General features: G+C 45.0%; 2 protein-coding genes across 4 annotated transcripts; both read left to right on the top strand.

Moving 5' to 3' along the window:
- Positions 1–1,372: 1,372 nt before the first annotated feature.
- Positions 1,373–7,478, top strand: PPIL6 (peptidylprolyl isomerase like 6; the record flags this gene model as incomplete). The annotated part of the gene is made up of 8 exons (XM_084284438.1): positions 1,373–1,456; positions 1,683–1,778; positions 2,183–2,371; positions 2,843–2,905; positions 3,050–3,197; positions 4,140–4,196; positions 6,039–6,174; positions 7,367–7,478. 8 exons carry the CDS (start codon positions 1,373–1,375, stop codon positions 7,476–7,478), a joined length of 885 nt encoding a protein of 294 aa, XP_084140564.1.
- Positions 7,479–12,109: 4,631 nt separating this feature from the next.
- CD164 (CD164 molecule) lies at positions 12,110–22,641 on the top strand. 3 transcript variants are annotated; one of them, XM_084284984.1, is made up of 8 exons: positions 12,110–12,311; positions 13,916–13,993; positions 15,390–15,461; positions 17,216–17,341; positions 18,571–18,648; positions 19,567–19,647; positions 20,583–20,625; positions 22,049–22,641. In XM_084284984.1, the coding sequence occupies exons 1-7, from the start codon at positions 12,212–12,214 to the stop codon at positions 20,603–20,605; spliced, it is 558 nt and encodes a 185-aa protein (XP_084141110.1). In that variant the 5' UTR covers positions 12,110–12,211; the 3' UTR covers positions 20,606–20,625; positions 22,049–22,641. The 3 variants fall into 3 exon arrangements, with proteins under 3 accessions (XP_084141110.1, XP_084141109.1, XP_084141108.1); XM_084284983.1 differs by having other exon boundaries at positions 20,583–22,641; XM_084284982.1 differs by having other exon boundaries at positions 19,567–22,641.
- The last annotated feature ends 904 nt before the right edge of the window (positions 22,642–23,545 follow it).

Below are 23,545 nucleotides of genomic sequence, written 5' to 3'. Positions count from 1 at the left end.
TATTTTTTATTATTTTTTTTTTTTTTTTAAGAAAAATGAGTCTCTATAAGGTTGCTATATAATTTTCTGGCCAGAGCAGAAGCCATACGGTCATGCTACTAAAATTAGGCTCTGCTTGTCACAAGCTGCAGAGGCTATGGCAGCCTGGAGAGGAGGAAAAGGGTTTTCCTCACCTTCCTTTGGCCACAGTGTTGAAAAAGTAGGTGGAGTTTAATGTGCTGTCTGGTTGTGGTTAGATAGAGTTACACCTAGGCTTGTTCTTTGCTACCCCATTTAATTTGCGTATACACAAATTAAAACTGCTTCATCTCAGATGGGATTTTAATATGTCAAAAATGCCTTTTTTTTTTTTTTTTTTTTTTCTAGTGGAGACATGATTTATTTCCCACAGCCTTATCTCTGTGCTAAACTACATCATGCGGTAAAAGTAGAGAGCACAGCAAAAATGACTTGTGATGAAGCGTCACGTCAGTGCCTTGCAAAATGCGTTTGTCACGCCTAAATGAAAACTAAAAAAAAAAAAAAAAAAAGTGAAAAGAAAAGAAAAGAAAAAGGTGGGCAATAACTCTCTCTGTAAGAATAGGTCTCAGTTTGCAAACAGGCTTAACTTCTGGGAAGCTCCCAGCGCGGTTCAGAACTACTGAGCTGCGAGGCTCCAGGCTTTTGTGGTTCTGCCCCTGGGGTTATGAACAAGTGTAGCACTTCATGAAGCCACTTGGATAAACAGTTCCAAAAAACGTAAATACAAACGTGCGTTGTTACTAAGAAAAGAAATGAATGTAATTCCTTGTTGTGTTTAATATAGGTTTGTTCTGTCATGGTTTTCTTCTGCGTGAAAATTACAGCTGTCTCATCAGTAGTCAGATTTTGATGTGCTGAGGATGTGTTTCCTCTGGGGACATGCAGACTGTTCTGTTGTTCTGCGGTGCCATGAATCTCTGACCTTACACACCACCAAGTTTTGTCCTGTCTCATAAAAGTGTCTGCTAAAATCCACGTTGCTCAGAGACTGTAAGCGAAGTGACCCGACTCAGGTGAGCTGGCAGCGACCCTCGCTGAACCCGCAGCCATCCCACAAAGCCGCTTTTACACAGGATGCTTCAGCAGAAAAAAGGGAGCAAACCTGCTGGGGCGGCAGAAAGCTTTGCTGCGATAGCTGCGACCCCTCCAGAACTGCTTTGTCACCGTGCCGGGCTGCATTCACCACGGGGAACAACGTCCCACCGTGTCACCGCAGGGCGCGTCACGCAAAGAGCTGGGGGGAGCTGTATGGTTACGTGCGATGCATGCATGTTACGAACATGTTGTACCCGCAGCAGGAGGTGCGTGGCCGGGTTGCCGTGGCACCGGGCTGTGTTGACGAAGGGGCGCCATGGCCCGCAGGCAGCTGGTGGTGGTGGCGGTGACGGGGCTGCTCCAGGACCCGGCTTTCCACGTGGCCAAGTGCGCAGCTGAGGTGAGTTCAGGGAGGGGAAGAAATAAGCCCCACAACATCCGCGGGCAGGTGCCGGGTGCCTGCTTCTGCAGGTGCCAAAGGCAGGAGGGGAGTGGTGCGGTTACTGGGTTAACACGTGGCGGAGGCTGCAGGGAAGTACAAGCAGCTTCTTGCAGGATAGGACAGGGTGGAGGGGTATTAAACTGCTCGTAAGCATTTCTTTTTTCCCCATATCTGGAAAATCTAGGCACTGAAGCTGAAGTTTCCAAGCAAGTTTGCGGATCCCGTAATATGTCCTTTATTAGAATTTGCATGGCATGAATATTTACAGGAGAAAAAGAAGGTAACTCTCATTACTAACAGACACCTGCGCCTCTATAATTGAGAGTAGGTCTTGGCTCGTGGGCCCCTTGTTTGACAACTTCAGGCTGGTAAGATAAGCAGGGCCCTCAAGGCTTGGCTGTGTCTGTCAGTGCTGCTCAGAAGGTGCTGGGTGGCCCTGGGGAAATCCCTGGGGGATGAGGGCAGAGGAGCAGGCAGGCAGCAGCCCCTGAGCTGTGTGCAACATCAGCGCACCTCACCAAAACCCAGGGTGCAGACCCGTTGGGTTGGCCAGATTTGTGGTTTTAAAACCAGAGAAAGCATAAAAAGAGCACAGGCCACCTGAGCAGTGGTGCAGTGTTACCCGTCGCTTCTTCACTCAAGGTGGAAATGATTCCTTGAGGCTTTAACCCCTCTGCAACACAGGAACTGCGGGGTGAGGTGTGGGCCTACGCCTCCCGCGTGATGTGCTTCGTTGACGGGCGGCTGCTGGGGGACGAGAAGGAGCTGCTCAGGTGGGCCCTCCACCGGTGGGACTACCGTGATTTTAGGCCCGAGGTGCTTTATCAGGCCATCTCTGAGGATTTCTACACCAAGCACCTGAAGAACAGCCAGGCAAGTAGCGCGGGTTTACAGGAAGAGCGCGAGGTGTGCGGCCAGCTGTACGCGTTATCAGATAAAACACAGAGGATGCCGCACAGATTCCATGCAGATTTGAGAACGGAGGGCACAGAGCAAGAAACGTGCCTCGTGGTGGGGTGGTGGGACGGGCATTGCTGCTGATTCGTTTGTCCTGCTCTTACCGTACAGGCTGCCACAGGCGTGTGGACAAGGGCAAGGCGAAGAAGTGGGCCCTGCCCAGGATTTGCTTTAGCACACTGCTAGGGTTATTTCTGCCCAGAACAGAGTGAAACGTCCTCTACTTTTTTGTTTGCTTACACAAAGCAATAGAAGTACTGTTCTGTACCAGCAAGCCCGCTGAGATGGCTCTCACTGGGCTGCTGGGTGCTGAGATGTGTTAGAAAGTGAGAGCTGCACTGAAAGCTGGCCTTCATCTCACTGGATTTGTTTTTTGTGTCCAAACAGCATGTGTTTGTGTACCTGGACATAGCCATTGATGAGCAGCCTGTTGGGACGCTTCTGTTTGAGGTATGTTGCTGTGAAGAACAGCAAAAGCAAAGAGCAAAGATAGCAAATGTGGTGGTTTCATTTGCCAAAGGAGGGGGGACCAAAATCCGACCAGTTGGCATCAGCTATGAATTTCCCGTTTCTCCTCTCACACTCACTTTGCAGCTCTTTTCTGATGTGTGCCCCAAAACCTGTGAGAATTTCCGTGCTCTGTGTGTTGGAGGAGTGACGTCTCCTTACAGCAGTCAAGAGCTGACTTACAAAAATTCCTGTTTTCATCGGCTGCTAAAGAACGGGTGGATCCAAGGAGGAGGTGTGTTTCCAAACAGCCCGAATAAATCTGGGTCACGGCAGAGGTAGGATGGGATGATCTGAATGGGTTCCAGTCCAAGAAGACATAACCAAACACAACAGAAAAGCCAGTCTCTGCAGGACAAGCTCTTAATCAATGCATATGAAAAACTGAAAACATTTTATTTTTTTGTCCATCTTACTTTCTAAATAGATAAAAAAAGCGTAGATAATTTGTTCTTTTAATTATCCAAGACTTTTTCCAAATATCTTCGGAAACTAATTGAAACCTTAAAACACTAAGAATGTCCACAGGAAAACATGTTACTTGTTTTATGGGGAGATTAACTTCCAGAGGCATTTAGCCAAGGCTCAGAGGGCCAGATAGTGAGCTGTGTCAGGAGAGGTTGCCTTCATTACTCCCCGTTGGTCTTTCATCTGTCTTTACCTACCTGTACCTTTCCTGTGTTTGCCTTGCCTACTCTAAACACAAGTGCACAAATCCATTTTAAGTTTATACTTTGAAGATGAACTTTGTACATTCCACAAACATCTAAGCAGGTATCTACGCAGTCCACAAAACCAACCTAAAATTACTGTCTCACCTGTCGGAAATCTGTCCCAATGGGAATTTCTCTTTCACTATACTTCTTTCTCAAGCACGTTAGCAGCCTTAACCTGCCATAGCATCACAGCTGCCTTTTCCTCCTTCCTTGTTCTAACCCTGTTCTCTCTGACAGATGCCCTTCTCCCAACCTGTCCCATCCTCGGCTGATGCAGTGACTCATGAAACGTTTCCAAAAGTCTGTTAAAATGTTGGTACGAAAAGAGAAAGGTCTGTGCAGTTGTTTCCCCAGTGGACGGGGAACCCATGTCTCCGAGCTCTGCTGGAGCTGCTCAGACAACCCCAAATCCTGCCTGTGCTACACCCGGCCTCTGACTGCTCCTTCTGTCTGCCCTACAGACATAGTCACTGGGAAAGGAGACGGAGGAGAGTCAATCTATGGTCCCACCTTTGAAGGTATGTTTCCTTAATTACCTTACTGTGCAAATGGCAAATTTAAGCAAAAATCACGTTGTTTCATTTCCCCGGAGGAAATAATTTGATTTTTTTTTTCAGTGAGACACTTCAGTTTTAGGCACTGACTTGCAGTCTTGGCCCACTCCTCTGATGCTGGGTGCTCAGCTCCATCTGTCCCTTTTCCCTGACAAAGTTAGGGCTGAGAGGCCTGCCCTCCTCAAACCATGAATACTCACCCTTGTGGAAGGACTTTAGAAGTGGGTTAGCTGCAGATCTCCAGGCTGCTGATACCACTCGTTCAAATGTGTTTAAAGTAATGGAAGTGAGTTGGCTTTATCTCCAGATTTCCTGGACCTCAGGCAGCTTTTAAGGCTTGGGCACACCACAGGCAGCGCTGCTGTCGGTTCTGTGACTGCGGTGGGATGCAGAGTTACTTCTGAATCCGACGATGTGCAGAAGGTCCATAAAGCTGTGAAAGTCGAGAAATGACAGGCATGAGTGAGTTTAACAATAAATGTCCCCCCATGCTGATAGAAAGTAATGAGATGTAAAGAAAAAACACATTATGACATGCACTATTTAAGAAAAAACACCCATATAATTGACATAGGCGCTTGGGATACTCCGTTTGGATTAAATGCTGCCCATAAAGATGTTTTAGGGCAGTTGAAGCACTTCTGAAAATGATTTATGTTCTCTTATGTAAAAGCTTGCTTTCTGCCAATGTCACAACCAATGTTATATTCGAGCAGGCTGGGCAGCAGCCAACAGTGAGATCAGAAGTGCCAAGAGTAGCTGAAAACTTTATTTCCAAAGGCAATGAAGAGCCCACTTTCACCTCGAGGCCACGGACTGAGCCAAGGCAGGCTGGAAGCGGGAAGCCTGGTGGGTTTGACCACCACTGCCCAGAGCCCTGCTCTTTCTCCTTAACATTTCAAAGTTGCCCATAGCTTTTCATCCTCCAGCAAGGTGTTCACTCGGGTACGCCCGTCTATTTTAAGGCTTAGGTTGCTTTCCAAGTGCTTCCCGCCACCCTGTTTACACAGAGGACAGAGGACAAATATCTTCGATATCTGCAAACAGTGACAGATGCCTCTGTCAGATGGCGAAACTCTGTTCTGTGAAACTGGGCACTTGGCACACCTCCATTCACTGCAACGCTTGCTGAAATTAAAGGGACGCGGCTATGTTTTACCGTAATGAGCTCAGAGCCCTGAGGTAATTACAGAGAATCATTTGGATCGAAGCAGCACGGAGCGCAGAGCATCCCGCTCCAAAATTAGACTGCTGAAGTCATTCTGCGAACCACGAGTCAGCACTCGGGGAGTAACTCTTCAGTTAACATTTCATTACCATTTTTGTGAATCAGCTTCTCAGAAGGGCACTCAAACAGGGTAAAAACGATCCCCCCCAAATCAATTTTACAATCTAAACATTTCTACAGTTTCAAGCTTGTTGAGGTTTTGATGGAGCCCTGGATCACTCGGTGTGACCAGGCAGGAGATGAGCAGTGGAGAAGGTCAGGATTGGTGCTCCCCTGCCCCACCTCCTCGCCGGGCTCCTGCCCATGGAAGAAGCATCCAGCCCTTGCTGCCATCCCACAAATCGAAGTACAGCTTCTGCTCACCCTGTCACCTCTCCATCCCCAGCTGTCCGTTGGAAGGCTATTGATTCACACCAGACTTTATTCACACGAAACTTGAGGGACCTTTGGGGAAAAAGGAAAAGGGAAAGTGTGAGCGGGGAAGAAAGACATGGGAGGTCGTGGGAGCTGGAAATGAAGCGCAGCAGAGGAAGGAAGCAGCACAAGTGCTGCCTCTCATCCCTGAACTCTTTTCCCAGATGAAAACTTCGCCATCCGTCACAAGGGAAGAGGAGTCCTCGGGATGGCCAACAAGGGCCGCCACAGCAACAGCTCCCAGTTCTACATCACCCTCCAGCCAGCTCCCTACCTGGACAAAAAGTGCGTGGCCTTTGGGTATGTATGCACGAGTCTGCATCTGCTGCAGCGTGCAGGAGGTTGCCCTAGCTCTGCGGGACACTGCTGCCCTGGAGGGAGGTCCATTGAGTCCCTAAAGCTGCAACATGGATGTCTCTGGCCAGGGGGAGGATGGATACGTCAGATTTGAGGTAACCCCCTCGTTCCATGTCTCTGCCCTGGCTACAAATCGGAGCCTGCATAGCTCAGTGTCAGCTGAAGGTGTGACCTGACGGGCACGGAGGCATTGAGCAAAGCCTCCAGCCTCTGCTCTGCCCGCAGGAGCTGAGAGAAATTGTTTGAGCAAATGCTTGTCTCAGTAGGTTAACGCACAGGGCTGGCCCTGGTGGGATTTTTACGATTTCCAAAATGTAATAAGGAAGATAATTACTCCGAGCAGCTTGCTAGGCATCGGAGCGTAAAATATGCACGTATTGCCACACAGAGAGAAATTTACAGTACAGCTTCCATGTAGTTGCATGATGGATAGCGTTTTGGGAGGATGTGAAAAACATGAGTGCCAAACCTGCAGAGAACAAACCAAGCGGGATGGCTGGCTGGACAGATTTCTAACCCATGGTGTTTACCTCGAGTTCCTGCCTCGCCACTGGCTCTGTGTAATCTGGAAGGTGCAGAATCCTCGAGCATAACTGACCCCTGTTACAAGGCTAATCTCTACAGGACAAGCTCTTAATTAACGTATATGTACACTGGAAAACATTTTCTCTTCTGGCCATCTCACTTTGAAAACAGAGGAAAAGTTTGGATGATTTGTTCTGTTGCTTATCTAAGACTTTTGAAAAGATCTTGAAAACAGCAAAGGTTGCAGAACACAGGGTGCAGGTTGGCACTGCGAAGGGAGGAAATGAAAGGTATTTCTCTGGGACACTCTTCCCATAACTGTCACTGCCAACATTTAGCACATTTTTTTCACTTCTTTCTCCTCAAAAGTATTTTGCACCTGGGTACAAGGCCTATTTCTTGAAATAAATGCAACTGTGCAAACTCATAGTATTTTCTTATCTCCTACAACGCCAATTGGCAACCATTCAATCAAGAGCCAATGGCATTTGCTACCCCATGGCAAAAAAAGAGCAGAGCCTGCTTGGTTCTGTTACGGCCCCGCAGCAGCTGCAGAGGGGATGCTGCTCGGGCAGTGACAGCAGCTCAGAGCTCTTTTTCCCTACCACAGGCAGGTGATTGAGGGCACGGAGGTTCTCCAGCGACTGGAAGCCGTACCGACGTACAAAGAAAGGCCTACAGTGGACTGCAAAATTTTGGACTGTGGGACCTTCCAGCCATGATCAACAGTTGGTTTCCCTGCGCGCAGTAAGATAGAGCACTGTTTCCTGCTCAGGCTTTCAGTTACGATAAGAATAAAAGCACTTCTTTGTACATGAGAATGTTCTGGGATTGTTATTTTGACTTTAAAAAGTGTTCATAGGCTGTTAAAAGCACTTTTACACACATATAGGGAAAGACTTGTGGACATGTTCCAGTGCCAGCCCCTGGTTCATGAATAATGGTGTTAAAATATGATGATACAGTGGGTAAAGTGCAGGTGGACAGATGTGTATGCACCCAGATGGATAAAGCTGACCCATCTTGGCCAAATTCTGCCTCTACTGCAACCTCCATACAGCACAGAGCGCTGCTTGCGGCACCAATGCCCTGCACAGCTCTGACACCAAGTGCAGCCCGGATGTGGTAACTCACATCCCTTAGAGGAAAGGAGAAAAAAATGTCTGCAGGACTGAGGCCTCTCTGAGAGCCATATGTTTGATCCTTCACCAATCACTCTTAACCAAAATCCCTTGACATAACCCTTGAAATCAGGTTGAGCTGCATCAGGCTAAAACCAGAAATGTTAAAATAAGCTTAAGTTTTATGTAATTGTTTTTGACAGATTTTGTTAAAACCAAAAATGTTTTTTCCCACTAAAACAGGGAAAAATCTTGTTTATAAGGTTAACGCACAGCAGGAGATGTTAAGGTTACCTATGGATGCAAATGTCTAATACACAACTGCTGGTGTTGGGGACTGCACACATGGAAGACGTCTCTGGCAAATGGAGCAGAGCCTGGGTGCTGATGACTCCAGCAGAGGATGGCAGAGAAGCACTAAAAGAAGAAAATGAAAACGCAGCCTGGAAAGAGAGGCCACGAGGAAGTGCACGGGAAATGCAAAGGAAGGAGCAGTCATAAGGGCTGGGGTGCAGACGCAATCTGTGAGACACACGGACACTCTCAGCTTACCGTCCTCTTACCTTTCTTTCCAGTAGCACGAAGAGGCTGTACCGAGGGAGTGACCTTTGCTCCTGGGCTGAGCTTGCTGCGTGAGCCACTCAAATCTGCAAAACAAGGCCAACGTAAGATGGGAAAGGTGGAATTAGCAAAGCATTAGGAGGGGCCCAGTTTTGTCTGAGCTTAAGCCTGTGGATTTCAGGAATAGCAATGTGCCAAAGTTTCTTTGCTAACTGGGGATGAATTTAGCAAATCGCTTACCCAGTGTTCAACTTAATGCATTAAGAGGGTGTAGACTTAGAGTGATCCCACATGCTCTGAGGGGGTATAACGAACATCTTAATTTTAGCAAAGAAATTCAGATTTTTCTTTATCTATGGTACAAACAAAAATATTCTTTAGCCTAAAATACACGTATACGTCTTCAGCTAGCTAAGGAGCTGTCAACACATTTTCTCCTTTTATTTTCTAAAGAGTTCTGAAATCTATACACGGACCAAGTCTTCTGTAGGAACATTTCAGATCAATTAAACTGCCTAGAGAATAATTATTTTCACTTCATAGTTCTGTGCCAAAGGCAAAAAATATGCTGTTGTGTTTTCTTCATAAAACAATATATGTCCTGACAGATTACTTTTCGTAAGCAGTAGAGAAAATGCTATAAAAAGATATGGCTTCAAAGCTCAGTGTTGGGATGCAGGTTAGTGGCTCATATTTCTTGCAAGGACTTTAAATTGTGTTTAAATATTTGAAGATGAAAGTCAGAAAAGTAGTTTTAATTCTGCAGGTTATAGAAGAAAATTCTAAAAGGACAATTCTTTGATTTGTAAGGAAATTACAGCGTGTGCTTTGAGTCCTAACAGCCTGAGCTGAGAGCAGCAGGCAGGGCACGGGAGCTCGCGCCCCACAGACGGGCAATGTTCAGGATCCTGCAGGGCAGACAAGCACCTGATTGCGTCAGGCATCAGAAAGCTGATCCCGTGCCAAAGGTCAGAGCCCTGACAGAAAGCATGATGGCTGGATGCACGACATACAGGATACGTTTTGAATTTCAGGCACAAGGATCCTGCAGGCAAGCCACAATTACTGTATTCACATTGGTCGGGAAGGACACTCTGCCAGAAAAATTGTGGCAAAATCTTTCATCCAGTATTGAGGAGGGCACCTAAAAGAATGTGTCCTTTGGCTCTGGTTCCCCAGTTCCTGCAAGTAGGATACGCCTAAGGAGCTCTGGGTGATGAACAGTGAAACAGTAAAGAAAGGCTCTTGTTCATCTTGTTAACCTCAATCAAAGCACGTGCCATGGGGCTGTATCCAGCCCTGATCGGGTGCACCTTCACGGCAGGTTTTGCAATCCTACCCGCCTCTCTGCACGAGGATTAGCTCAGGTTAGCAGGCTCTGAGCACGGGAGTCAAAGTACCAGCAATATTTCTGAAAGGTTACAAAGGTTAGAAAATCATTTTGCAGATTCCAACAATGCACCAATTTGTAATGGTATGAAGTACCCCAAAACCACTTTGGATGCTGTATTTTCCCTGTCAAAACCACGCAGGTGTGATAACACTTTTGAAACAAACAGAAATGTTTGCAAACTGAAACAAACACATGTTCCCTTCAGTTTATCTGCTACATTTTGTTTTATTCATTGCCACCATCCCAGACTGCGGTCGGCTCCCCTGGCACCTCTTCAAAGTCCTGTCATTATTGTCTTGCCCAGCACCAGCAGATGCAGAGGGTGATCCACTGAGATTCCTGGGCATTCACTACATTTAAAATGTGCTTCCCTAAAATGGACATCTGCAGACCCTTAGGCTTGATCCATTTCTGCCAAGTGCTTTGCATACGTTTCCAGTAACACAGTGCTTGCGTCCTGACATTCAAAGCAGAGGTAAATGCCTTACTGACCACTAAGTATATAACGGCGTAACGAGAAATGAATACAGTGATGAGTCTGGTATTTTAAATCCAACAACAACAACCCTGACTGCCGTGATCCTGCTGACCATATTCCTCAACAAAGTCCCGAGATGCTGACTTTAAGAAAAAACAGGCAAACCACATTTATCATTCACTTGGATTGCCACCAGCCCCCAGGATTACAGGACAGACATATTTTCACTCACTTGTGGAGACAAGCTGTAGCTGTAATTCTTGCCCTGCTGGTAGTCTTGGGTTTGTTTGGTTTCATTCACTTCATTTTCTCTCTGGTTTTCCAAATATGTACATGCTATTTTTTATCAGTCATCTTTTAACAATCACACTTAGCATATATCCTGTTTGCTTGCAGTTTAAAAAGATTGCTGTCCTTCTGCCACTCATAACACCAAACACCCTATTATTCACTGCTGAAAACACATTGAATACCGTAACCCCCCAAGAGCTGCAAAAAGGGAAAAACGCGAGTTCAAATAACGCCTGATGCCTAGGGAAATTACGAGGGACTGACCCAGTGAATCAAGGCCGGCAGGATGCCAGCAGGTCCTTGGTCCTTGTCCCAGCAGGACAGGCACCCCTGCGGCACGGCCAGCAGGGATGTGCAGGAGCCATGAGGAACTCCCGGCTTCAGCTGCCGTTTCGGCAGTGCTGCAATATCTATTTATGCTGCTCCACAGCTTATTTTACGTGCTGCTGAGTCAAAGTGATAACAGAAACATGGTATTTAAATAATGGATGTGGAAATTATTTCTTCTCATTAAGGGGCCAGCAACTCTAATCATACCGAGGGAATAACCGAGCTGTGTCACACCGGCATGTGCAGACCGAAAGGTCGCTGAGGTGGCGCGACTTCTCTGCCTTTGTTACCTTCCTGAAAGGAGTTGGAATGCCGTAAAATTCACAGCCAACAAGACGTGTCAGGTCATCCCGCCATCTAGGAGGTGCCCCTTTATACCACGAAACTCATTTTGCCTGCTGTTTCTTTTGCTTTTCTGTTTCCTCTGTGAGGCTTCTTCACAGAAGGGCAAAGCGTGAGACATCCTACACACCCCGACAGATGACAGCACAGAACTTTCTTCACCCAAATTATGTTATCAAGCAGTCACAGAATCACAGAATATCCCCGCTTGGAGGGGACCCACGAGGATCATCGAGTCCAAGCCCTGGCTCCACACAGGATCACCCCAAACCCAAATCCTGTAGTCATTGCCCAGTAACCTGCCTGAAAGCTCCCGATGCTGTATGGGTCTCGTGGCAATACAGCACCTTCTGGCAAGACACTAAAATGGAGGATTAAGCCAGAAGTTTATTTGGCTGCCTCCTCCCCTGTAGTGCGCAAGCCCGGCTCATGCTTAAGAGGAACGGGAGAATTTTCCCGATTTTATCTTTTCGTCTTTCACTCTGCCGGCACTTTTCCTGGATCAGCACCACAGCCGGGCTCCCCTGCGTGAGGAGCACCACATCTCTTCGCCTCGGCTTCCCACCATCTGCCTGCGTCGGCGTCGCGCAAGCCATTTTTTCAGACATTTTTTTATTCGCAGAGGGCAAACGCCGCCTGAGGGGGGAAGAACAACACGGGGAGAGGGGGAGAAATCTCCTCAGCAGCGAGAGCAGAAGCCCTGTGGCAGGCTGAGGGGGCCACGGCGGCGGTTGGGGCAGCCGTTACCCGCCCAACGGCCGCCCCCTGACGGCGGGCGGGGCGTGACGCGGCCGGGGCGAGGCGGGGCCCGGCGGCGGCGCTCAGAGGGTGCGCGGCGGCGGCGGGAGCGGAGCGCGGCGGGGCTGAGGGCAAGAGAAGAAGGAAGGGAAAGGAGAAGGAGAAGGGAAAGGAGAAGGGAAGAAGGGAAGCGCCGCCGCCATGGGCCGGGGAGCCGCGCTCCCGCTGGCCGCCCTCTTGCTGGCCGCCCTCTGCCTGGCCGCGGGCGGCGCGCGGAGCCGTTGGGCGCGTGAGGCCGCTGGTGAGTGCCTCACGCCCTCCCCCCTGCTTCTTTCTCCCCCCCTTCCCTTCCCTTTCCTTCCCTTCCTTTCCCTTCCCTTCCCCTCCCCGTTGCTGACGGGGCAGCCCCTCCCCTCCCCTCTTCCCCTCCTCCCCTCCCCTTCCCCGCCCGGTGCCGGTCGCTGTGGGGCGCTCGGCCGCCCGCGGGGCCCCTCAGGGCTGCCCCGGCCCCCCGGGGGTGGCCCCGTGTCGTGAAGGCTTCCTAGCGGGTGCTGAAAGGCACAGGGTGCTTCCCCGGGGGGGGTTTGGGGAGGTTTGAAGGGAGACTGGAGGTCCTGAGGCGCCGGGTATGAGCCTGTGGGCTGTGCCAGGTCTCGGTCAGAACCAGCGAGGGGGTCCCAAAGGTGGACGTTGTTTGTTTGGCAGACGCGAAGCTGTGCCTGATAGCTGGAAAAAAGCGGTTTTTATCTGGGAGCTCGTAGCGAGGAATGGCCGTATACCCAATGGAGTGGTTTAAGTGTCACCATTTGCCACTTAATTGTGTTAAGACTGTCATATCCCTCACTGAAACGAACAGGCAAAGATCTTGTTACGTCTCATTGCTTCTAAGAAGCATAAAGAAATAGCACCGGTATTCCTAGCCCGATCCTGCCGTACCCAACAGAAGGTCCAGCAGCATTCAGGCATGATTCAAATCCCCAGAATACTGAAGGCAGAGAGTCGATCCCTTTCTGGTTATCATCTGCTTGTTTCGATTGCCAAAAATCCACAAACAGCCAAGCTCCCTTCGCTGGTGAGCAGAGAGAGGCGAGAGGTCATCCATCGGTGCCTGGAGGAGGTGGAAATGTGCGTGGAACGTGTTGGAGGCTGTGGTGCAAAGAGCCGTGTGTTGTCTGAATGCGATGAGCGTGTGACTAAGTCTTATTCAAAACTAATGCAGTGAAATTGTAGATTGGGAGAATTTGTTTGATCCAGACACTGGACGTGTTGACATTGTGGTTTCGAGAGGACAATGTGTGGCTCAGATTGACGTTAAAAAAAGCAGCCCGACTGGTTGGGTTGCTGGCTTCTGCTGTGATCAAAATGGGGATAGATTTACTGTTTCTGCTTTCCTTTATGTGCACTTGTATGTGAAGTCCTCGAAGCTGGTGTCTTTATTTCCCCTAAATCAGCTGCTTTCTACTGCAGGATTCTTTCTTATTTATTTATTTTTTTCATAGTTGGCTGTATTAACAGATCCATAATCAAAAGGAACCAAGCTTTTGCCATGGGAAGTTTCAATTAGCTACTTTGGTAGCTTCAATTAGAGCAGTATATTTTCCTGTTGTCTGTCCAGGTTGACTATAATGAGAGATTATTTGAGGCATATTCTCAGTGTGTATGTGAGGTCTGGTTTTGGAGTATCAGTAGTGTTGGGAGGGAAATGTCTTTGTCTCGTCAGATACGTTCACAAATTGCAGCTTTTAGGAGCAGTTAGTTCAGTGAGAATGGTTGTGCCTTAACCCAGGGCGTTAATACGTGAGAAATATCAATGGAAATATCATCCTAAGGACTGTTTCCATGGGTGAAGTTGCTCTCTTACAGTGCTACTTTTGACCTAACCAGTTATCTGTTTCTTCTTTTCAGACACCTGTGGAAACTTTTCTACCTGTGTTTCATGTAACAACACAACTGACTGCCAGTGGGTGAAGTGTGCAGAGACAAGTAAGTAAGACTACATGAAGCAAATCCTTTAATCCAACTAGATGTATTTTTTCTGTATTGATGTTCACTACAGGAAATACGTTGTTCTGTTTGATAACCTAATGGAGGAAGAATTCATAATTTGTATCTGTTATTCAGTAAATTTGAAGTTCTTCTGTGAGACAATTGAAAATGTTCAGAATAAGCCCAGATTTGTAAGGCTTCTGATCTGAATCTGCTGCTGCTATCTGAATCTGCTAACGTTTTCCAGAACGTCAGCAGAACAAACTGGTCACTTGAGCTTATTGTTAAGGGGTCAGGTCACAAGCGGGCTGTGACATGCAGGTGCATCCCAGTGCGGCCCCTTTTGATGCTGTGCCATAGACCTGGTCACAGACACTGCGCCTGAACTGAAATGCAGTCAGGGAAAGGAATCCATAAATAAGATCAGTTAAGAGCAGTGTTCCTAAAAGTAAGAGTTGCAACCCACTGAAGGGGACGTAGTAGAGTCAAAAAGAATACAGGGCACTTGCTGGCCTCGGTCAGAACTTTGTTTTCCACATTGTTGGGGAGGTGGATGTAAATACTTCTAGGTGACCTCTTGTAGAGGAGATAAAGCTGCTGTTGACAAAGGCATATGAAGGCTACAGAAGTAGTCCTCAGGAGGATCGTGTACACTTTGTGAGGTGGATATAGGTAGAATAAGAAAACAGAACGGCTTGGCTGTAATAATGTTCTTGTGGATAGAGTATGTATGAATGCAGAGGATGGTTCAGAACTGATGAAAAGAATTTATAAGTTACTTGTCCGGTACAAACGTCCTGCAGGAAGGTGCACTGCATGTACTGTCTGACCAGCAGGCAGATCTCTCAGGTGTTTGAAGTAACTTCTTTGAGGGCAGAGAATAAATCTGAGTCGAGGAAAGTGCAGACAATGAACAAGAAACAGATGCCTTAAACAGTTACAAGGTCATGGGTCTATTGAAAAGGTGGAACTAAGTTGTGCTTGCGTGGAGAATTTAAGACAGTAAGAATTCTATACTGTTTCCACAGAGAAGCAAAATATTTAACTTGAAAAGTGTAACAAATAGTAGAAACACTGCCGAATCTTTATAGGCTATAAGGAAGTGTCAGGCTCTACTGTTACTGCAAAATGCTCTTTAATCAAGTATGTATAGTGCTTAAATGTTGAGCAGTAGAGTAACTAGTGGAAGAATGTACGAAAACTTCTGTAACTTTTAATATAAGACTGAGGTCCTGCATATTGAAGTGGTTTTAATGTTATCCTACCTAGAAGATACTTAGTTTATCCTGGGAACAGTTTATTAGCATTTAAGAATATCTACAGTAGCAGAGCTTTTTTCTTTTTTTTAATATAAAAAAAAGTATTTAGAACTTGTTCTTTCCTTTTCTGACAGACTATACCTGTGTAAATAGAGCAGAAGTAAACAGCTCAAAGTATAATGAATGTGCGATTGAAGATTGTTCACGTAAGTACTTAGATATTTTGCTTCTAGGTTGTTTAAAGTGAAGCAGTCTCATCTGCAACTCCTTAACGTGGTGACCTTTGTTAATGACTTCTACAATTTACATATGCTCGCACGAGTATGTAAATAAGCCCTTTGCTTCCAGCTTAAACCGATGATGTGACATAAAAATACACAATTCTATTACATGTTCAGTAACTGCTACTGATGTTGTTTCAAGAAGCTTGATGTATATTAATAGATGTCTCCTCAGCTAGTGCCCTGTTTTCTTGTATTAAAATGGGTGAAATTCCCTATTAGATGGAGCCTATCCTGTTTAGGAGCTTAGCACTATCCTCAAGAGAGTAAGTTTCATATTAAACAAAAATTTTCACATCGTAAATTCTCAGCTTTGTCTGAGAAGTAGTAAATGGGAAGGGGAAACTTAGAAACATACCTGTAGGCTATCTTGTGGTGGCAGTGGCCAGTCAGAAGTAATTCTGCCAGGCTTGAACTTCGGTATTGTTTCTAAAATGGTACCGCTACTCTGCATTACCCACGGTAGCTGGAAGGTGGCTTATCCCAAATAGCTTGACTGTGATGGTTACAGCAGGCCTCGTGTTGTGTGTGGGTTAGCCAGCAGTGGACAGCAGGGCTGTAAATGGGTACAGTGGCAGTAGTCCTGTGCCTCACCTCATGTCCTGTGAGGCTGAGGGGCAGGAGTACCTGGGTCACTTGGCTGTAAGGCAGCCAAACTCAGTCAGCTCTGATACAGGTGGCTGGGGAAGGGAGGCTCTCCTCACCAGCCTCCTCCCCGCTGCCCAGCTATGGCTGGTTCCTCCTGTTGTACAAGCAAGGGCTCGGTTTTAATAGGCACCATGAAAGAGTTAAATTAGTGATGTCAATCACTAACGTGGATGGATGGGAGCTCCTAATGAGCCAGTGGCTTGGCTCAGCACTACCTCTGCGGCGGGTTGACATGGAAGTATATTAAGGTGGTGCTAAACTGGCTTGAGGCCAGGCGTAGATTCTGATGTCTCTCTAAAATCAGGCTGCTCTGGTTTCCCACCATGCCAAACTGCTTCAAGATGCCAAAAAATATTAAATGACTCTGAGCTCTAAAGGCTTCTGGACATAATGGTATTCCCTCAGGAAGCTCAGGTCTGAGTGTTCATAGTGTGATCAAGTCCTGTCCGTGTGGGATTAGCTCAGTTAATACAGTAAATTGTAGAAGGCTTCGCAGGTTTTTCTGCTAGTTTTTTTTTTTCACGCCTATACTAGCCACAGCCTTCAGAACAGAGACTCTCAAACTGTTGAGGATGTCCTAGTTCCCATCCCCCCAGCTTCAGCTGTCTAACCACTCTGCTTTCTGGTTGACCTTGGTAGGTCAGGTTTGCTTTTCTGAGCAGTGAGGTCAGGAAGCAGTACTGATTACCTACTTTAGTGTTGTGTAAAACCTGCGCAGTTTGTGGTTGTCCAGGAGGGCTGTTCTACTTTCTGTTTGCTTTGAGGAGCCTGAGTTGCCGTAGTCAACAGGGATCTTGCATTCTGATTTGCACCCAGGCTGAGCACTGGGTTGATTGCACTGCCTGTGACAAAGTCTACATGTATTCATTTATGCAACTTGTGCTTAGTTCACAAGATTGTTAGTTCAACTGGCTAGAAATTACAAACCAGAACTACAGAAGAATTCAGAGTCCCTAAAACTCTGCCTGCTACTGTTCTTCTGTTAAATACTGTTGCTGATGATTTTAATGTAACTTTTCATTCTTTCATAGCTCTTACAACTGCTCCTCCCGCTACTACATCGTCATCCAATACCACAACACCACCTTCCAATTCTACTACAGAGTCTTCCAATGCTACCACAACAACTTCTGCTATCACAGCTCATCCTACTATAGGTAATATGAAGGAGCATGACCCAGTGAAGTGATGAGTGGACGCACAGGATCACTTAGTAAACTGCTGCTTGAACTGGAAACTGTAGTGGCAATTAGAATGCAGTATGCCTTGCTAGGATTGCCTCTGTTCAACATAGAATGGCAGTAAACTAGGGCTTAGTGAAGGAAAACAAGGACAAGGGCTTTTTCTGCAGCTCACTGTAGTAGCATGACTGCTTAACATCTGAGGCGTGGAATACAGGAATGGTCCCAAGGCTTGGAAGAAGTGGATTGTATAAACTATGACAGAGAATTTTTTCCTTCCGATATAATTAAGAATTGGCTCAGTGGTAGTTGTTTGAATTACATTAGTCATTTCCACAAATCATGGGTTCTTACGAGCCTGACTTTTTGTTGCCCAGTCCAAAAGCTTCTGTTCTTTCACATGCTGCTGTCTTAACAGTCAGGTTCTTAAGATCTTGTCTTTAAAAGCATCTGATCCTTAAAGCAGCTGGGGGGTAACAAGAGCTGTACTTGATTAGACTCATAACAGCTTAATGTACAGAGGGGTGATGATTACCTATCAGTAAATGAACAAATGTTGGCATTTGTCCTAGGTACAGAGCGGAATACTCATTAATTTTTAGTAATACTAATCGTGGGATGGGGAAGGTCAGACAGCCAGATTTCCGTATTAAGTGAAGAGCTTTTAGGAGACAGTTTAGCTACAGGTGAAGTGTTCTCATATTCCAATTATGATGTTGGCAGTTAGTGGTTTTGGGAAACATTTTTTGGTGTTTATCTCCTGTCTAGAGATACTGTATTTAAGTAATTAAATGCACTAAATACTGAGTCTAAAGGCCACTCAGTGAAAGTCCTTGACCTTGATGCAGATTCAGTTGTCTTGAGGCAGCTGTCCTGATTCTTATTCAAATAACATTTACGTTAGTATTTGAAAGAAGGGTTTTCTGCCTAAGTGAAAAACTATTCTGATTTGCGGAGAGCCTTGAAATATTTGGATAACAATGGTATGGTCAGGCTGTAAGTTTAAAAAAAATAAAAAAATTTCCTTGTTGCAGAAACTTGGCTTAATGCCATGCAGCTGAACGTGAAAATTGCATGGGGTATAGTCTGAGATCAAAACCTATTCTTGCTGAAACAAAGCGAATCACTTATTTAAGAACTTAAATACTTGCAAACTTTGCTCTTGAAGCTTATGATATGTGCTGAATTTTTCTTCTCTCAAACAGCTAACACCACCAATGCAACTACACATGCTCCTATGCCTTCAACCACCGTTACTCCAGTCACAACAACCCGTACTCCAGGTAATGGCTATTATTAATATAGCTGAAGCATAAAACACTTAGAAATTGGTGTTAGTGTTGCCTTGAAAGGTACTTTTAATGTTGTACCAAATTTAATTTTGCTGAGGTTATATATATGTATGTATGTAGCAAGATAATAGCCCAACCAGCAAGGCTCATTGGTGAAATGTTAAGTGTCAGAAATGTGTTGGTCAAACTAAATCAATTGGCCACTTCTAATAGCATGTCTGAAAGTCATTTGTAAACTCAGCTGCAGGACTTACTTCTGGAAGATGTTTTATTTTTCACTTGTAGCATGGGATACCTTTTTTTAAAGTGTATGTATAGTGGGGTGCATCCAGTGGTGGGAATAAGTAAGTTGTAGTATTTTATTTCGGTATTAGTCCTGAACATGCTGTTTCATTAAAAGCTCTAGCGAGGTGAAGCTCTTTAAAACTAGCCATCAGCAGATGGCTGTTACTTCTAGATTCATGGGTTTTGACTTCAGTTGAGTTCTTAAAGTAAAATTTCCGGAGTAAAGTATAGTAGATGAGAGATAATGCAAATTTAGGCAAAAAAAGAGCAAGCAGGAAAAAATGGAAAATAGGTTTTGACTGACCATATCTATATTACACTATGGAAAGGAGGAAAACTTTTGGCTTTTTGAAGTACAAATAATGTCCAGCTGGGACTTGCTCAGCATTGAGGTCCAAGGCAGCTTGGCTATAAATATCCCTATCTTTTTTACAAACATTGCTTAATTAAAATTTCAGTATCACTTACCTAAATGCAGCTGCTGGCATACCTTTACTCTTACATTTTGTTTTTGTTGGTGTTCAAATGTTTTGTCTGAGTAATCTTAACAGGAGCACACCAACGCTACAATCTGTAAAGCTGTAAGCATTGTACACTCACAAACTGCTCTGTGTCCTTTGACAGGTACTGTGACTCCTGCACCTTCTTCACGCAAGTCTACATTCGATGCTGCCAGTTTCATCGGTGGAATCGTCCTTGTTCTGGGTCTGCAGGCTGTTATTTTCTTTCTGTACAAATTCTGCAGGTCAAAAGACCGAAACTACCACACACTTTAGGACCTGTCACTTTATAATGGACTAGTAGCCCAACACCTGTAGTTCACTGAACCAAAATATTTTCTGTTGCTCATGGAAGACAGCAGTTCATAATATCCTTTAAATTTCTAAGAGAAGACTTCAAAAGAATATTTTTGCACCATTATACTTGGCAAGAGGTAATATGAATCTCTCCAACAGGATTACTTGCAATATGCTGCATGGGTTCTAATGGCTGTCTTTTCTTTAATGGCTGCTGATGTGGGACTTCTTTTGTTTTTGATATGCCAAATGTAGATGTTCAAAGTCTCTTTCTCAGTGGCAACACTGTCTCAAGTAGACAATCTCATGACTTCCTATGAAGGCTGATTTAATCAACGTTTGATACAGTGTCCCTTCAGTTTTATTAAGATGTGAATTATTGGTGACTGACTTCAGGGAGTGAAATACCATTTATTCTAGCTTGTGGCTTGCACAGCGTGTTGCAAGAAAGGTGAACAAAATTGTAGAAGTAGATAGTCTCATAGTGGAATCAAAGAACCCTTTTTTCTTTTTTCTTTTCTTTTTTTTTTTTTTTTTTAAACAGTAAAAAAATAAAAGGTTGCCTGACAAAATAATGCATTCCAAACAGAAATCCCATGCCCTTCCCAGATAATGTTGAAGGTGGAGAGGGGATGTATGGATAATGCTCGTAAAGGGGAAATGAAGATTAGTGCCTTAAAAGACTAAAAATTAGCAGGCTGTAAAAGTGTCTCACCTATCAAAGATAAATAAAATTTAGTAGGTACTAGCTTTATATAGGAGAAAGGAGTATGTGTGACTTAAGCATTCCAGTTTCAAAATCTTCTGCATTGAATAACTGTCCCTTACTGACCTTGTTTGCAGGTGAAGAGAGTTCGGTACAGTAATGTTCAGCTACAAACTAGCTGTAAGTCGTTTACCTTTTTGTTCTGGCATGCAAAGACCATAAAACTGAAGTGATAGAGAAAGTACAGTTCACTCCCTGTGTGAAAAGGCAACGATTTCCATTTATACTTGAAATACTGGTGTTTGGGGAAATCCTGACTTTCCTTATTCAAATGCAACTTGATTTCAGTTTTTTTTTGTGTTTAAACCTTCCTGTGTCTGCTTGCTGCAGGAGCGATTAAGGGTAGTCAGAGGATCTGCTGATTTGATCCAAGTCAGGATTGCTGTAGTCCTGGTAGTGTCAGGGCTGTATCTTCCATGAGCCTCATTCCTGGTATCGGGTTTGTTTGACCCTGCAGGAAACTGGTTAAGAAAACTTACTCAGCCAAATGCTTTTCTTTCCTTTTTTTCTTTTTTCCCTCCTTGGCTGGATCACCCCTGTGATCCGAGTGTAAGCAAAGGTACGTCATTTCCAAAGTAGACCTACTTGAAGACCCACAAAGATAACCCCACAGGAAAAACTGAAGTAAAAATAAAATGAAACAGTGGGTGTAGCACATGAGAGTAGCTCTTCATGATACTGCTTGGTCATCTGTCTTACTAGCTCTGATCTGACTTAAATTTGGCAGAAATGCAACAAAAGGATAGCATTAATGCAGGTAATAGTCATGGCAGTGTAGCTTAGACACGAAGCAAATCAAGTGCACTTCATTTGCAGATCACTTAAGTGCACGGTGTTGCTTTCTTATGTTCTAGTTTGAATGGCATTGTTTCTGTTGTGCTGCATAGAAAACTCAAATTACTACAAAATACAAAGGTTATTCACCAGTACAGTATCCTTGAGTTCATGAGCTTGTGGTTTTTCTAAGCAAACCTAAGACAATCAGCTCAGGTTTATTAAAACAAGTGAGCAGCCAGCTTCCAGCAACAGTGTGTGTGGGTTAGATGGTATATCCTTGGCCTTATTGTGAAATCACTTAATCTCTCCTTTCCCTATCTCAGAACTATTTTATTACCTTTATTTGTTTAAGAAGATATCCATGAGCTTGTATTCTGTGCTTTGAAGTGAGCAAAATACTCTCCTAAAGTGTGACAGAGTTCTCCTCAGCTCAGCAAAGCAAACTGTATTCGTAGTGTGTTATATATATATATTTTTGCCTCCAAGGGCTATCTTTTCGGAAACTTGCAGAAAAACGCTACAGAACACTTCATAGCATGGAAGATGTTGCCACCAAAAAAAGTTGTTGCTTTGTAATATGTTGCTAAAATGCTTATTCATGAGCTATGCTGATTCTGATTTAGGTTGTAAAATACGCTGATAAAGCAAATGAAAATAATTTTCAAGTGCCTTAAAATTGCTTAATCTTTTGCCTCTGATTTTGTTTAAAAGGGTAGAAAGGATACCTTGCCTTAGTTACTAAATTTTTTTTTCTTGGTGCCAGCAGTGGCTACTTTCCAAGACTTTAGGAAACCCAGGATCTCTGACACGTACAGATACCAGTCTGAAAAACTCGAGCTTGTACTGCGTCAGCTCAGCTGTGTTCTGGAAGGCCTGCGTTGCGCATTGCTTGCTCGTTAGCCTTGCTGCCGAGGTATAATCCACAGCTTCCAGAGTTGGGGCTGGGGTCATTTCCTGTTCCCCCCTGTGGGGAGGGGGCCTGGGTTGTATGTCTCCACCCTGTGCTTGGCTGCCTCACTGTAGAAGCAAACTACTCCTTGGCGAAGTTGCAGTATTGGCTACTCTGTGCTGTGTACTAGCAAATAACCCGAAGTAACAACTTGCAGTTCTTCTCGGCCTTGTGTTTTGAAGTGGAAGGTAGCTCATAGATCTGTAGTTTTATTTGCCCCTAAATCAATTTTAGGCACTGAACTGTAGTGACTCTTCAAGTTATCTGGCTTTTTCTCAAAGCCAGTTGTGCAAATACCAAGCTGTTATCTTATGAATGTTCTTTGCAAGTGTTGCTGTAAAAGTTTATTTTGTCTTCAGTGGAAGAAAACTAAAACAGTTGTAATCACAAAACCAAATTGATAAATAAAAGCTGTTGAATGGAATTTTACTTGTAAACTTTCTTTCATGTGAGCAGTCCCAGAGGGGACAGTCTGCCAAGTTTCTGGAGATAAGAACTGTTTTCAACAGCAGTCAAACACTGGGGAAAGCGCGAAAACAAAATCTTTGAAGAGTTGATCTAGCTCTCCGAAGTTGTTAACTTTGCACTTGGTTTGTACAAAAGTACAGATTCAGATTTAGAATTGTCTCAGAAAAGTAATTTTCAATTAGGTGATGAAATTTGCTGTGTTAGATTAACTCTGTTGTGCTTTGGCTGTCGGGTCAGAACAAGGTATTTGTCACATGTTCCACCTGTGACAACCTGTAAGTCTAATGCTGAATGTGCCTTTTTCCAGCAGCAAAGTTCCTAATACTGGCTGGCTGCCTGTAAGGTGGAAGAGGGGCTGCAGTCTGTGGCTCTGGGCAAGCTGTTATTGTTCATGTTAAAGCATTTCTTCATGTTAAGATCCCTGCCTACGTGAAAAAGGGATTGCTCTGGATCTGATTGCCTTTTCTGTGTAATCAGGAGAGCAAGGATATTTGCTAGGGAGTGATTGTCAGAGTATGCTTGAAAAAGCCAACATAGGGTGTGCAGTTCTGTAGTCACAGGCTGACTGAAACCATCACCAGCTCTCAGTGAACTGACCTCAGTAGTTCCACGTTGTGACCTCGATGGTTTTGTGAGTAGTCAAGTGCGAATGTGTCACTAGGGTAGTGGTGGCATAACTCGGTCAAATACGAGAAATCTGCAAAACTTGAGTACTGTTTCTGGAAAGGCTGTATGGAAATGGAGGAAACCTAGAGCTTCCTGAGGTGTTAAAATTGTGCCTTCCAGAAAATCATCCATTACATCATGCAGTCAAGCACTGAATTAAATTTGTCACAGCGCAGCACT

Source organism: Netta rufina (assembly GCF_964035555.1).
Source record: "Netta rufina genome assembly, chromosome: 3".
NCBI classification, from domain to species: Eukaryota; Metazoa; Chordata; class Aves; order Anseriformes; family Anatidae; genus Netta; species Netta rufina.
Note: the sequence above shows the minus strand (reverse complement) of the source record. Positions and strands in the feature narration are given on the sequence as shown.